The sequence below is a fragment of the Euleptes europaea genome, chromosome 15, assembly GCF_029931775.1.
Source record: "Euleptes europaea isolate rEulEur1 chromosome 15, rEulEur1.hap1, whole genome shotgun sequence".
NCBI classification, from domain to species: domain Eukaryota; kingdom Metazoa; phylum Chordata; class Lepidosauria; order Squamata; family Sphaerodactylidae; genus Euleptes; species Euleptes europaea.
Genome location: NC_079326.1, coordinates 54367117 through 54380822, shown reverse-complemented (window position 1 = coordinate 54380822; position 13706 = coordinate 54367117). Strand labels below are relative to the sequence as shown.

Genomic DNA, 13706 nt, shown 5'->3' with positions numbered 1-13706 from the left:
CTGTGGCTCACAAAAGCTCATACCCTGCCAGAAAATATTTTTGTTAGTCTTTAAGGTGCTACTGGACTCTTGCTCTTTTCTGCTACTGCAGACAGACTAACACGGCTACCCACTGTGAATGAAGCTGCCCCTCATTTTTAAAAATCTACTTTAAATCTGGTTGGCTATTCCTAAGCATTACTATGTATGGGTAAAAAAGCTGATAGGAAGAAAGTAGATTCCTTTGAAATGTGGTGTTAGAGGAGAGTGTTACGGATACCATGGACCGCCAAAAAGAGAAATCAGTGGGTTATAGATCAAATCAGGCCTGAACTGACCCTAGAAGCTAATAGACTAAACTGAGGCTATCGTATTTTGGTCACAATACAAGACAAGAGTCACTGGAAATGACAATCATGCTAGGAAAAGTTGAAGGCAGCAGGAAAAGAGGAAGACCCAACAGATGGATTGACTCATTAAAGGAAGCCATGGCCCTCAATCTGCAAGATCTGAGCAAGGGTGTCAAAGATAGGAAGTTTTGGAGGACGTTGATTCATAGGGTCGCCATGAGTCGGAAGCGACTTGACGGCACTTAATACACACACATTCCTAAGCAACTAGTTTCTTTTGCACTTTGTCAATATGGATTCTTTTGTATTATGTGTTGATTTAGAAGAATTGCTGGAAACGGTCCACCCAGCATTTTTAAGGCGTTCGGCTCTATATGGCTACGATGCAACACCCACCTTTATCTGAAGAGAATGATGAGTCCGGAGTAAATTAACCAGTATTGGCAAGGCCCCTTCATCCACTATGTTCGCTTGACTGATGGGATTGCTGATGATAGCTTCGCCTAGAAGAGCCATCGTGTTAAATAGTCAAATTGTTAGTTGCACTGTTAAACTGTGGAACTCCCTGCGTCAGGACGTGGTGATGGCTGCCAACTTTGAAGGCTTTAAGAGGGGAATGGACATGTTCATGGAAGAGAGGGCTATCCATGGCTACTAGTAAAAATGGATGCTAGTCATGAGGCATACCTATTCTCTACACGCAGGGGTGTCGAACTCATTTGTTACAAGGGTCAAATACGACATAAATATCACTTAGTCGGGCTGGGCCACGCCTCGCCAGCCCAGATCAAGAGTGGGATGTGTGTGTGGCTACCTTGGCTGGCTCACAGGACGGATAAGAGCTCTCAAGGGGACGGATGCGGCCTACGTAGGGTTGCCAGCCTCCAGGTGGTGGCTGGAGATCTTCCGCTATTACAACTGATCTTCAGGTGACCAAGATCAGTTCCCCTGGAGAAAATAGACTCTGTGGCATTATACCCCATTATACCCCATTGAATTCTCAAAACTCTGAATGGGGGCTTATTATTGAGTTTTGAGAATTTGGATGGGGGAAATATGCATCTAGAGAGTGGCAAATCCAAGGCAAAACCTCTCATGCATAAATGGTCAGTATAACTAGCCCAAGGTCTCCCAACTGGCTTCATACGTAGGAGTGGGGAAACAAATCCAGTCAAGGGCTTGTGTTCCTCATATCCACAACCTCGTCATTCTCTTTGTAGTCGTCAGGCGGCGGAGAGGAGGCTACTGACCCACACACATGGTCCCCAAGGCTCGGATGATACTAAGCAGGGTTCCCTCGGCTATCCTCGAGCTCCTCAGCAGCCGAACTAACGGGGCGATTCCGTTGCCTTTGCATATTTCATTTTGATGCATCTGGCTGTCCTTGCTAAGAGCGATGACGGCTTCACCTCCTTCCAAAACAATCAAGATAGCACACATATTTGAGAGCCCTGGTGTGTCCTGTTGGATTTCTGTTGGTTGGTCGGTTTGGCAGAATCAAATTTTCCCAGCGCCCCCCCCAAAAAGAGATGATTTATTTATTTATTTAAAACATCCCCACCCAAGCAGGATCCTCAAGGTGATGCACATAAAATATTAAAACAATTTAAAACATTACAATTATAAAATAATTCAATAAAAATTATAAACAAACAACACTGGAACCAGGGAGGAGAGCCAGTAACCATTAATGGGGGTATGGCAAAAGAAAGAAAGAAAGTCTTCAGCCGCTGTTGGAAGACCCTGATAGAGGGAGACAGATGAAGGTCCCAGGGGAGGGAGTTCCAAAGGTTTGGTGCCACAACCGAGAAGGCCCTTGCTCGGGCTACCACCTGTCTAGCCTCAGATGATGAGGTCAACCAAACCAAGGCCTCCAAAGATGAATACAGTGAACAGGTAGGTTCATATATAGGGTTGCCAACTCCAGGTTGGGAAATACCTAAAGATTTTGGGGGTGGAGCCTGAGGAGGGGAGGGTTGGAGAGGGGAGGGACTTCAATGCCATAGACGCCAATTGCCAAAGTGGCAATTTTTTTCCAGGGGAACTGATCTCGGTTGCCTGGAGACCAGTTGTGATAGTGGGAGATCTCCAGCCACCACCTGGAGGTTGGCAACCCTATTCACATGGGAGAAGGAGGTCCTTGAGCAACGTTGGCCTCAAGCTGCAAAGGGCTTTAAAGGTCAATACCAGCACCCTGAATTGAGCCCAGAAACAAATTGGAACGACTGGAATGATACGTTTCCTGCAACCCACTCCGATCAACGCTCTGGCCGCAGCCTTCTGTACCAGCTACAGCTTCTGGACATTCTCCAAGGGCAGCCCCATCTAAAGACTTACCGACACACTGCATTTTATCCGAGGGGGAGAGAAGCATATCTATAATAAGGTTGTATCCAATTTGCTCTGCCATGTATTTCTGTTGCTTCAAGGTTTGCCCTGCCAGTGCCCAGAGAGTTACGGCACCTTGCTCTTTGACATTCAGTTGAAAAGCCTAGAGATTGGGCAAACAGAAAAAAAAATACTTTTACTGTAAGGCTTGCGATAAAACAGAGGCTGTAACAGTTAACAGACCTACGCAAAGTGAGCGAGTTCCACCGAACTCAGCGTAACTTAAGAAGAAGAGGAAGGAGGAAGAGGAGAAGAAGATTCTATGACCTTAGGCTGATCATGAGAGGGAGGGCATCTTGGCCATCTTCTGGGCATGGAGTAGGGGTCACTGTGTGGGAGGTAGTTGTGAATTTCCTGCATTGTGCAGGGGGTTGGACAAGAGGACCCTGGGGGTCCCTTCCAACTCTATGATTCGAAGAAGAAGAAGGAGGAGGAGGAGGAGTTGGTTTTTATATGCCAACTTTCTCTACCTTTTAAGGAGAATTCAACTGGCTTACAATCACCTTCCCTTCCTCTCCCCACAACAGGCACTTTGTGAAGTAGCTGGGGCTGACAAAGTTCAGACAGAACTGTGACTAGCCCAAGGTCACCCAGTAGGCTTTGTTTGTAGGAGTGGGGAATCGAACCCAGTTCTCCAGATTAGAGTCCGCTGCTCATGTGGAGGAGTGGGGAATCAAACCCTGTTCTCCAGATTACATTCTACCGCTCTTGACCACTACACCACACTGGCTCTCCCCAGCTGGCTCTCTCCACCACGCTGGCTCTCTTATTTCTCCCCAGACATGCTTAAGGTCAAGGGATGCCGGTTTGCCAGAGCTGCCACCAGCTCATTAAGTTCCTATGCAAAAAGTCCACATACAGAGAGCAGAAGAGGTACTTGCCTTCAGGAGCTTTAAAAGGAACTTGGTCACGGACCGGGCTAGGAACCTCATCTGGATGTAAGCGTTCTTCTCGCAGAGGGTCTGGATGGCCATGGCGCCTTTCACCTGCACGCTGATTTTCCTTCCCCTGAGAAGCTCCACAAGAGGACTGATCACGTGCTCTTCCACGATCGCATTCTGCATCTTCTTGTTCCCCCGCGCAAGTTCTGCGATGGCTGCGGAAGCCACGGCCAACAGCACATCTGGAGGTAGAGAAAGCATTCGAGTGGTATGAAATCAGCCACATATGTTCCACCGGGTGTATGGTTAGGGTTGCCAGCTCCGGGGTTGGGAAATACCTGGAGGTTTTTGGGGCGGAACCTGAGGAGGGCAGGGTTTGGGGAGGGGAGGGACTTCAGTGCCACCGAGTCCAACTGCCAAAGTCGGGACCGTGAATAGGTATTTTAAAGGTCGCATTTTTAAAAAGAGCTTTGAGCGAGCATCAAAATTGACCCTGCATAAATGGCCTGCGTGAACTGGCAAAATCCACTTGCAAACAATGGTTAAAGTGTACTGAAAGTGGATTGAAAGTGCATTATTTGGCACGTGTGAAAGTGCCTCTTGAGAGAGCAAAGCATTCTGGGAGATGTTGTTGACAGCTGGAACGCTGCTGTTTTTGCTGTTATATGTCGCTTTGTTAAACTATCTCTCACACTGTCTGTCACCTCTCTAGTATACTAAGAATGTGTATTTAAAGTCAGTTGTTACACTGTTATACGTGACTGTAAGAATGTAACTATGTTTTATGTAAGTTCAACTTAACGGTATGCAAGTTGGAGCGGTGGACTCTGATCTGGAGAACCGGGTTCGATTCCCCACTCCTCCACATGAGCAGCAGACTCTAATCTGGTGAACTGGATTTGTTTCCCTGCTCCTACACACGAAGCCAGCTGGGTGACCCTGGGCTAGTCACAGTTCTCTCAGCCCCACCTACCTCACAGGGTGTCTGTTGTGGAGAGGGGAAGGGAAGGTGATTGTAAGCCTGTTTGAGTCTCCCTTAAGTGGTAGAGAAAGTCGGCATATAAAAACCAACTCTTCTTCTTCTTCTAAATCTGAGTTTTATTTAACAGTTGTTTGAGGAACTGATTTTTTTTCTCCACAAGCCTACTGATCCTAACAGATCCAGTAACCGTAGTCTCTAAACTAAATTTTGCTGTTTAACTCTGCCTGGGATTCTGTAAAGAAAATAAAACTTTTGCAGGTTCTATCACATATTCAAACGAATATTGATTTTTCTAAAAAGATCCCAGACCAGAGAAATAAATCTTTCTCTTCTTCAAGTCCCACTCCACAAAGTCCACAGACAGTTTAGTGGACCCTTTGCATTCTTTCCCCTAGTTTTAACAGCCATTGGCTATTCATCTACCATCTGGCACTTAAAAAAAGGGGGGGGGAGGATGAGAATTAATTTTTTTCTTGACAGCATAAAGAGAAAAGTTGCCACATCTCTCATGCAATTCACTGATCTACCTGACAGCAGATAAACCAGTGTCTGCTTCTCAATGGACCCGCTGCGTTCATTTATTTATTCAGAGAATGCATAGACCACTTTTTGCGGCCAAAGGCCTTCTCAAAGCAGCTCACAGAAAACACATAACATTGTAAGGAACTATCAACTGTGCATTAAACACCTTGATGCCTTGTAGAAGAGAGGATGAGCAAGCTTGGCGATAAATTCAATTAAAATCCCCAGGGTAGTCGGTAGATGCTTGCCAGACTGTGCTGTTCTGTTTCGTGGTTTTGTTTTGTTTTACCTGTGTCCGATGACAAGAACGCAACAAGCGGTTTGATACCCATGCACTCTTTCACTCTCAGTTGGTTCTCTTTGTGGTTCACGCACAACACTCGGATGCAGTTGATGACATTCACAAGCAGACTTTCGATGTTGCTGTGCAAGAGATTGACGAGGGCTGGAATGCCTCCCTAGAGGAAAAGCACAGAAATCTACTGGTAGCAGCGAAAGAAGTAACAATGCTTATTAGAAGAAGAAGAGTTGGTTTTTAAATGCCGACTTTTTCTACCACTTAAGGAAGAATCAAACCAGCTTACAATTACCTTGTCTTCCCCTCCCCACAACAGACACCCTGAGAGGTAGGTGAGGCTGAGAGAGCTCTAAAAGAACCGTGACTAGCCCAAGGTCACCTAGCTGGCTTCATGTGTAGGAGTGGGGAAACAAATCCAGTTCACCAGATTACCCTTCACCGCTCATGTGGAGGAGTGGAGAATCAAACTCGGTTCTCCAGATCAGAGTCCACCACTCTAAACCACAGCTCCAAACCACCACTCTTAACCACTACACCACGCTGGCTTAGTGTCAAAAAGACAGCTGCTGCATAGGAGATGCTGGTTCCCTGTAAATCGGGGTTAACAGACCAGCACGGGCAGCTTTTCCTTCCAGTGTGGTGTAGTGGTTGAGAGTGGTGGACTCTAATCTGGAGAACCAGATTTGATTCCCCACTCCTCCACATGAGTGGCGGATTCTGATCTGGAGAACCGGGTTGGTTTCCCCACTCCTCCATGTGAAGCCAGCTGGGTGACCTTGGGCCGGTCACAGTTCTCTCCGAACTCTCTCAGCCCCACCTACCACACAAAGTGCTGTTATGGGGAGAGGAAGGGAAGGAGACTGTAAGCGGGTTTGATACTCCTTAAAAGGTAGAGAAAATAGGCATATAAAAAAACTAACTCTTCTTCCTGCTTCCTTGCTTTTAGAATGATCATAGTACTGCCGTTATGGTGAACCAGGGTTCATTTGGAACCAGGTTTGGGAACAGGGTTTTGAAGTGATCAGATCCGGGCTAAGGGTAGCCCTATTTTAGTTGCAAAGTGTACATTTGTTCATGTTGGCTGCAATGTACACTTCAGTGCCCTCCCTAGATGGGAGGCAAATACATTCCAAGAAGGGGAGATGATAGCAGAGAAGTTGTATGTTCTTATGGTTGGCTCTGGGCTTGCTAACCATGGTTCCGAGCGAGCCAGTGCCAGAAGGCAGCCATGGGACGAAACCAGGAGCTAGCCATGGAAACACAGGCGCCTTCTTCTGCAGTCTTCTCCCCTTCTTGGAATTCTACCTAGGCTTGCCAACCTCCAGGTAGGGCCTGGAATTAAAACTGATCTCCACACTATGGGTGTTAAGTCCGCGCTGGGAAGGACACACAAGGTCAGAGACGGAGTTCCAACAACACCAGCTTTATTGAGAACAAGAACAGAACTGGAACTACAGTGGGCAGACCCTGCTTATATGCCCCCCTGGACCCCTGCGGCCACTCCCCCCCGGACCGTGATGTGGGGGAACAACCTCCAGTAACTAATGGGTACACACATGTTTAGGAGCCTTGGAGAATCCCAAGCTCAGCCGGGTTTCCCCTGCTTACCCACACTGATTCACATCCATACATCCATCCATACATACATAACAATGGGGATCAGTTCCCCTGGAGAAAACGGGTGCTTCAGAGACCATACTCTATGGTATACCATAGATTCTAGGTGAAATCCCTCCCCAAATGCCCCCTCCACAGACACTGCCTCCCAATGTCCAGGAATTTTCCAGGCCGGAGTTGGCAAGGCTAATTCTCCCTCCTGGATGACCCAGGCTAGGCTGATTTCATCAGATCTCAGCAGTTAAGAAGGGTCAGCCCTGGTTAGTACTTGGATGAACACATGAGCACATGAAGCTGCCTTATACTGACTCAGACCCTTGGTCCATCAAAGTCAGTATTGTCTACTCAGACCGGCAGCAGCTCTCCAGGGTCTCAGACATGGGTCTTTCACATCACCTACTCGCCTGGTCCCTTTAACTGGAGATGCCAGGGATTGACCCTGGGACCTTCTGCATGCCAAGCAGATGCTCTGCCACTGAGCTACAGCCCCTCTCTATGGCTCTCCAGGGTCTCAGGCAGAGGTCTTTCACATCACCTACTTGCCTGGTCCCTTTAACTGGAGATGCCGGGGATTGAACCTGGGGCCTTCTGAATGCCAAGCAGATGCTCTACCACTGAGCCACGGCACACACACAACAGCAGATGGTTTTGGCATGAGGCTTACCAGTTCTGCAATGACCGTCTGATTATTCCCCAACTGGGCGATGTCATATAAAAGGACGGCACAACGGGACAGCAGCTCCGGTTCATCGCTGGCCAATAACTTGATCAGCACCGCGACGCCTCCTGCCAGGACAAAGGCTTCTGCGATGGAATTGTGGGTCGTGAGGTTGCTCAGCACCCCCATGGTGATACATTCCAGCTTGACCACTTGGGTTTTCAACAAGTTGATGAGCGAGGGTATTGTCCCTGAAAGGTAGAAGGACAGAAGGGCCCAACTCAAGAGTCTGGACGCATGACGCTGTCATATACTGAATCTGTCCATTGGTCCATCAAGGTCAGTATTGTCTACTCAGACTGGTAGTGGCTCTCCGGGGTCTCAGGTGGAGATCATTCACATCACCTCCTACCTGCTCCTTTTAATGGGAGGTACCAGTGCTTGAACCTGGAACCTTCTGCATGCCAAGCAGAGGCTCTACTGCTGAACTACAGCCCTTCCCCACTGTTGGTCCATCAAGATCAGTATTATCTACTCCGAACCTGGAGCTGGCAACCCTAGCCAGGCCTGGCTTTAATAAGTCCTCACTCAAAGGCCAAAATAGGCCTGGAAAGGGTTCGGCCCCCTCCCCCTGACTTTTACTGGCAGAACCAAGCCTGGAATATTTGGTTGCCTAACAACCGCCACTGAGGAAATCCATTGCTTAAAGCAACAGGCACTCCTTTTACATTTTCCGGTTTTTAAAACTCCCTAATGTGTTTTTTTTTAGATTTCAGATTTTTCTGCAAACTTGGGGCCTTTTTAAGGTTTGTAAAAAGATCTGTCTTGCCTGTTCTCAGTTCCAGTCCCCAGATTTAAGTATCCAAAGATTTGCCCACTTGACTATTCGAATATAAGATAGAGTGGAAAAAACTGTACGGGAATGCACGCCTCACCTGCCTCCAAAATAAACTTCCAGTAGTGATCTTTGGCAAGACACAGAACTTCTAAACACTGTACCGCCATTTTTCTCCTTCTATAATCGTCACAGGCTAGCATCCCTGTTGAAAATGTTAAAAAATATAACTGAAGAAGCTTACTGGTTGTATCCATGAACTGTTTTCCATCAGTGTCATTAGGGGTTTGCTGTCTGACTAGGTTGAATGAGTCCAGGAACCATAGTTTTGCCTAGAGTGACCCCTGATGGAGGGATTCAGTCAATGCGGGTGGCTTTGTCCATGGATGTTTACAATGCATCTGACAGCCCCGGGGAAACGTATTCATGAATGCATTGGTTAGTCTCTGGTTGTTTATGCATGGGAGTTTTACCTGAGGTTCGTTGCTCACTGGACCCACACTTTCCTGTTGGGAGTCTATGCACCAGCAGTCTCCAAGTTCAAATCAAGTCCCCACCCCTTGAAATGCTGCTTTGCAATTGGCTTACTTTGTAGAGCTTACTGTGAGAGAAAATCAGGCGGAGCCTGAGGAGGGCAGGGTTGGGAGGTATAATGCCATCGAGTCCTCCTTCCAAAGTGGCCATTTTCTTCAGGGGAACTGATCTCTGTTGGCTGGAGATCACTTGTAATCCCAGGAGATCTCCAGCCACCACCGGAAGTTTGGCAACCCTAGGTATAAGCTTTTGAGAGTCAATGCACCCTCTGTCAGGCATGCTGATGAAAGGAGCTTTGACCTTCGAACATTCATACCCTGAAAATCTTGTTGGTCTCTAAGGTACTACTGGACTCTTAGGGCTGTTTAGCTTGGAAAGGAGGAGGTTAAGGGGAGACATGATAGTGGTCTATAAAATTATGCATGGTGTGGAGAGAGTGGGCAGGGAGAAGCTTTTCTCCCTCTCTCATAATACCAGAACGTGGAGTCATTGCCTGAAACTGGAGAGTGAGAGATTCAAAATGGACAAAATGAAGTATTTCTTCATACAACGCATAGTTAAATTGTGGAATTCCCTGCCCCGGGATGTGGTGATGGCTGACAACTTGGAAAGCTTGAAGAGGGGAGTGGACATGTTCATGGAGGAGAGGGTTATCCATGGCTACTAGGCAAAATGGATACGAGTCATGATGCATACCTATTCTCCCCAGGATCAGAGGAGCATGCCTATTATATGAGGTGCTGTGGAACACAGGCAGGATAAATGCTGCTGCAGTCGCCTTGTTTGTGGGCTTCCTAGAGGCACCTGGTTGGCCACTGTGTGAACAGACTGCTGGACTTGATGGACCTTGGTCTGATCCAGCATGGCCTTTCTTATGTTCTTATATTCTTATGACTCGAATCTAGCTATTCTGCTCAGGATCTCACCACTAGGCTGACAAATTCCTGCAGATCACCGTAAATCTTTTTTTTTGCTGAGCAGAAAATATACTGCCTTACCAACAAGAGTTGTCCATACTGGGAGATCAGCAATATTCAGCTCAATTAGATGCTTCAGCACTTCGGTATGAAAGTTCAGCACCGCCAAATGAATTAAGTTATTTCCTTCACTATCTTTTTTGAGCCAGTTGACACCAAGAGAAAACAAATACTGAATAGTATCTAATGCACCAGATGTTGCTGCAAGCAGAAGCGGGGTAGAGTGATATCTGTCGGAGAGAGGGAGGGGGAAAATGTATTGTGAAACCTCATTCTTCCTTCCCTATGTCCAGGGGTGGGGGCTCTCTTGGGCCATACCTGCTGATTCAACTCACTTTGTCTTTTTATGCAGGGACATTTCCCTGTGGTCACCCCCGCCGACTGCTTCGGGGCTTCCTTTTGATTATGCATGCCTTTCCTGGCTAAAACAGCATCTGGAAAACACGGGCAAAATGCGCGGGGAGAGCGAGGCAACCTATGACGGGCGGAGGAGGCATGCGTAATCAAAAGGAAGCCCTGAAGCAGTGGGCAAGGGTGACCGCGGGGAAATGTCCCTGAATAAAAGGCCCTTTACATCATCCAAAAAACCCAAAGTATAGCTAGTATTTTGTTTTGCCCTTTTCCCATTACCTTTAAAAAAAAAATCCAACCACTCATTCCCTTTTTCTCTCTCTTTTAAAACAAACCTATTAATAAAGAATTTTGTTGGCTTTGCTTAGTACAAGAGACTTCTGTGGGATTTTTCCGAATCTCTTTCCAATGTGCCAGACGACATGGTTGGTTATAAGGTATTTTCTAGGGCTTCTACCCCGTCACTTTGTTATTTCTCTGGTGCTGTGCTAGAAGGATATCCTCTCAGCAGGTCAGTCTAGATGTTCTCAGGCAGTCCATGAGTGGGAGAAGCTGGTTACCAGGGTGCTTTCCAGGGAATCCAGCGAAGAAAAGCACCTTCCCACCCTTCCTTCCATAACACGGAGAATCTGGTTTCAATCCATCTTCCTTCCCACACATACCAAGTTCCCAATTTTCATTACATATATGGTTGCCATCTCCAGGATGGGAAATACTCAGAGATTTTGGGGGTGGAGCCTGAGGAGGGTGGGGTTTGGAGAGGGACTTCAATGCCATAGTGTCCAATTGCCAAAGTGGCCATTTTCTCCAGGGGAACTGATCTCTATTGGCTGGAGTTCAGTTGTAATAGTGGGAGATCTCCAGCCACCACCTGGAGGTTGGCAACCCTAATTCCATATCATTTCAGTAGGTAAATCCATAGGGTTGATTGATTACACCTGCAAGAGCACACTTCAGAAAGGAGTCTTTGCCTGTCCATCTCGATTCGTTGCTTGACCTCTCCAAGAAACAGGGTGTCACAAATAGGATTGCCAGCTGCAGGTTGGGAAATACCTGGAGATTTTGGGGTGGAGCCTGAGGAGGGTGGGGTTTGGGGAGGGGAGGGACTTCAATGCCATAGAATCCAATTGCCCAAAGCGGCCATTTTCTCCAGGGGAAGTGATCTCTGTCGCCTGGAGACCAGTAGTAATAGTGGGAGATCTCCAGCCACCACCTGGAGGTTGGCAACCCTACTCACAAAACACTATGCACCTTCCCACTTACTCGGCCCGCGTCTCTGTCTCCAGAAGATCTGGGCTCTTTCGGTACAGAACGGTGAAGCAGGCGATGTTGTCGTAAAAGGCGGCGAAATGAATGGGCATCCACCCCCGATTGTCGGGCATAAAGTAATCCGCCTTGACGGCCAGGAGGAAATGAAGAGACTCGAGGGAGCAAGACTGGGCCGCAAAGTGCAAAGCGGCGGGACCTAAAACTAATAGACAAGACACCACAGGATCAGCCACTAGGACAGCGTTCCCCTACGATCACCAAATCAAAGGCAAGGCCTACATCAAGTTGAACAGTCCTTTCCCAGTAGGGTTGCTAGGTCGCTTAGATTGGCGGGCTATTGCCCACCAAAGTTGGGTACCCAAGGTTGGGTGGGATGAAAATATATAATTTATTAGAAGCTCTATATAAGAATTAAAATTATTTAAAAACTGTTAAAATAGCCCAATGGCACTTCTTAAGGCTGATGTCTGTCACCACACGCCAAACGCGTTTCTACCTATATGGCCTTCCTCAGTGGTCTATTTAAATCATATATAAAACGTGCACACATTACAAATATATTTACATATACAGGCAATATACAACAGACCAGGCATGTAATAGGTTGTATATATTCCCAATTACACCAACATCGAAGAGCCCCGTGGCACAGAGTGGTAAGCTGCAGTACTGCAGTCCAAGCTCTGCTCACGCCCTGAGTTCGATCATGACGGGAATCGGTTTTGGGTAGCCAGCTCAAGGTTGACTCAGCCTTCCATCCTTCCAAAGTCGGTAAAATGAGTACCCAGCTTGCTGGGGGTAAAGGGAAAACGACTGGGGGAAGGCACTGGCAAACCACCCCGTAAACGCAGTCTGCCTAGTAAATGATGGGATGTGACGTCACCCCATGGATCAGGAATGACCCGGTGCTTGCACAGGGGACCTTTACTTACTTACTACACCAACATCTAACATAAGAACATAAGAAAGGCCCTGCTGGATCAGACCAAGGCCCATCAAGTCCAGCAGTCTGTTCACACAGGGGACAACCAGGGGCCTCTAGGAAGCCCACAAACAGGACGACTGCAGCAGCACCATCCTGCCTGCGTTCCACAGCACCCAAAATAATAGGCATGCTCCTCTGATACTAGAGAGAATAGGTGTGCATCGTGACTAGTATCCATTCTAACTAACAGCCATAAATACCCCTCTCCCCCATGAATATGTCCACTCCCCTCTTAAAGCCCTCCAAGCTGGCAGCCATCACAACTTCCTGGGGCAGGGAGTTCCACAAAACTGAACACAATTCTCTAGGTGAGGTCTCACCAGAGCAGAGTAAAGCGATACCATCACTTCGTGTGACCTGGATCCCATTTGCCTTTTTAGCTACCATGTAACACTGCTGACTCATGTTCAGATCTACTAAGATCCCAAGATCCTTTTTGCACACACCTGGAATCTGGAATCCCTAGGCCCATCCCGCATTATAATATCTGTAAAACTACAGCTCTGAGGGGAATAGGCTTCCCCAGATCTCTGTGCGGGAATCAAGGTGGAGCCCTGGACATGCAACTTCCTGCTGGGTCATGTCTAGGCTTGCCAGGCCCCATAGCTCCACCGGCAGGAGCTTTCCGGGGCCGTGGCTGTGGCACGCAATGCGCGCACCCAGCGCGATGCACCTACGGTGCAGTGCGGACGCTCTAGCAATCTCAGCCAAAACTCTTGGTTTCCATAGAGGCTAAACTCTATAGTTTCCATGGAGTTTTATCCGAGATAGCCAGAGCATCCGCATCCAGAGCAAAAGGAGGCATGACTAGGGTTGCCATGACTAAGGTTGCCAGCTGATGGCCAGCAGGCACTGCAGTGTCCTCCCTGTCCTCCCCAGGCTCCGCTTCCAAAATCCCCTGCAGGTAGCAGGGGGGTGGGGGGCTGGCAACCCTAGCACTTGTGCTTTGGTGGAGTCCTGTAGATGTGCTGAGGTCAGCGAGCTGTCTAGATAGGGCTGCAAATGATTGGATCGTCTGGACTACTTTTTAAAAAGGCAGCACTGGATGTATTTGCAACTCACAACTTCTTTCTCCGTCCT

At 47.8% G+C, this 13706-nt stretch overlaps 1 protein-coding gene across 1 annotated transcript in view; it reads right to left on the bottom strand.

Moving 5' to 3' along the window:
• Nucleotides 1-13706, bottom strand: part of ANKAR (ankyrin and armadillo repeat containing) — a 37878-nt gene that overhangs the window by 11421 nt on the left and 12751 nt on the right. Inside the window, exons 8-16 of the mRNA XM_056861230.1 lie at nt 11636-11843; nt 10043-10251; nt 8611-8715; nt 7682-7926; nt 5392-5560; nt 3599-3840; nt 2667-2820; nt 1580-1741; nt 726-832 (exon numbers count right to left, since the gene is read on the bottom strand). Coding sequence (XP_056717208.1) covers nt 726-832; nt 1580-1741; nt 2667-2820; nt 3599-3840; nt 5392-5560; nt 7682-7926; nt 8611-8715; nt 10043-10251; nt 11636-11843 — 1601 coding nt within the window. The remainder of the gene's footprint in view (nt 1-725; nt 833-1579; nt 1742-2666; nt 2821-3598; nt 3841-5391; nt 5561-7681; nt 7927-8610; nt 8716-10042; nt 10252-11635; nt 11844-13706) is intronic.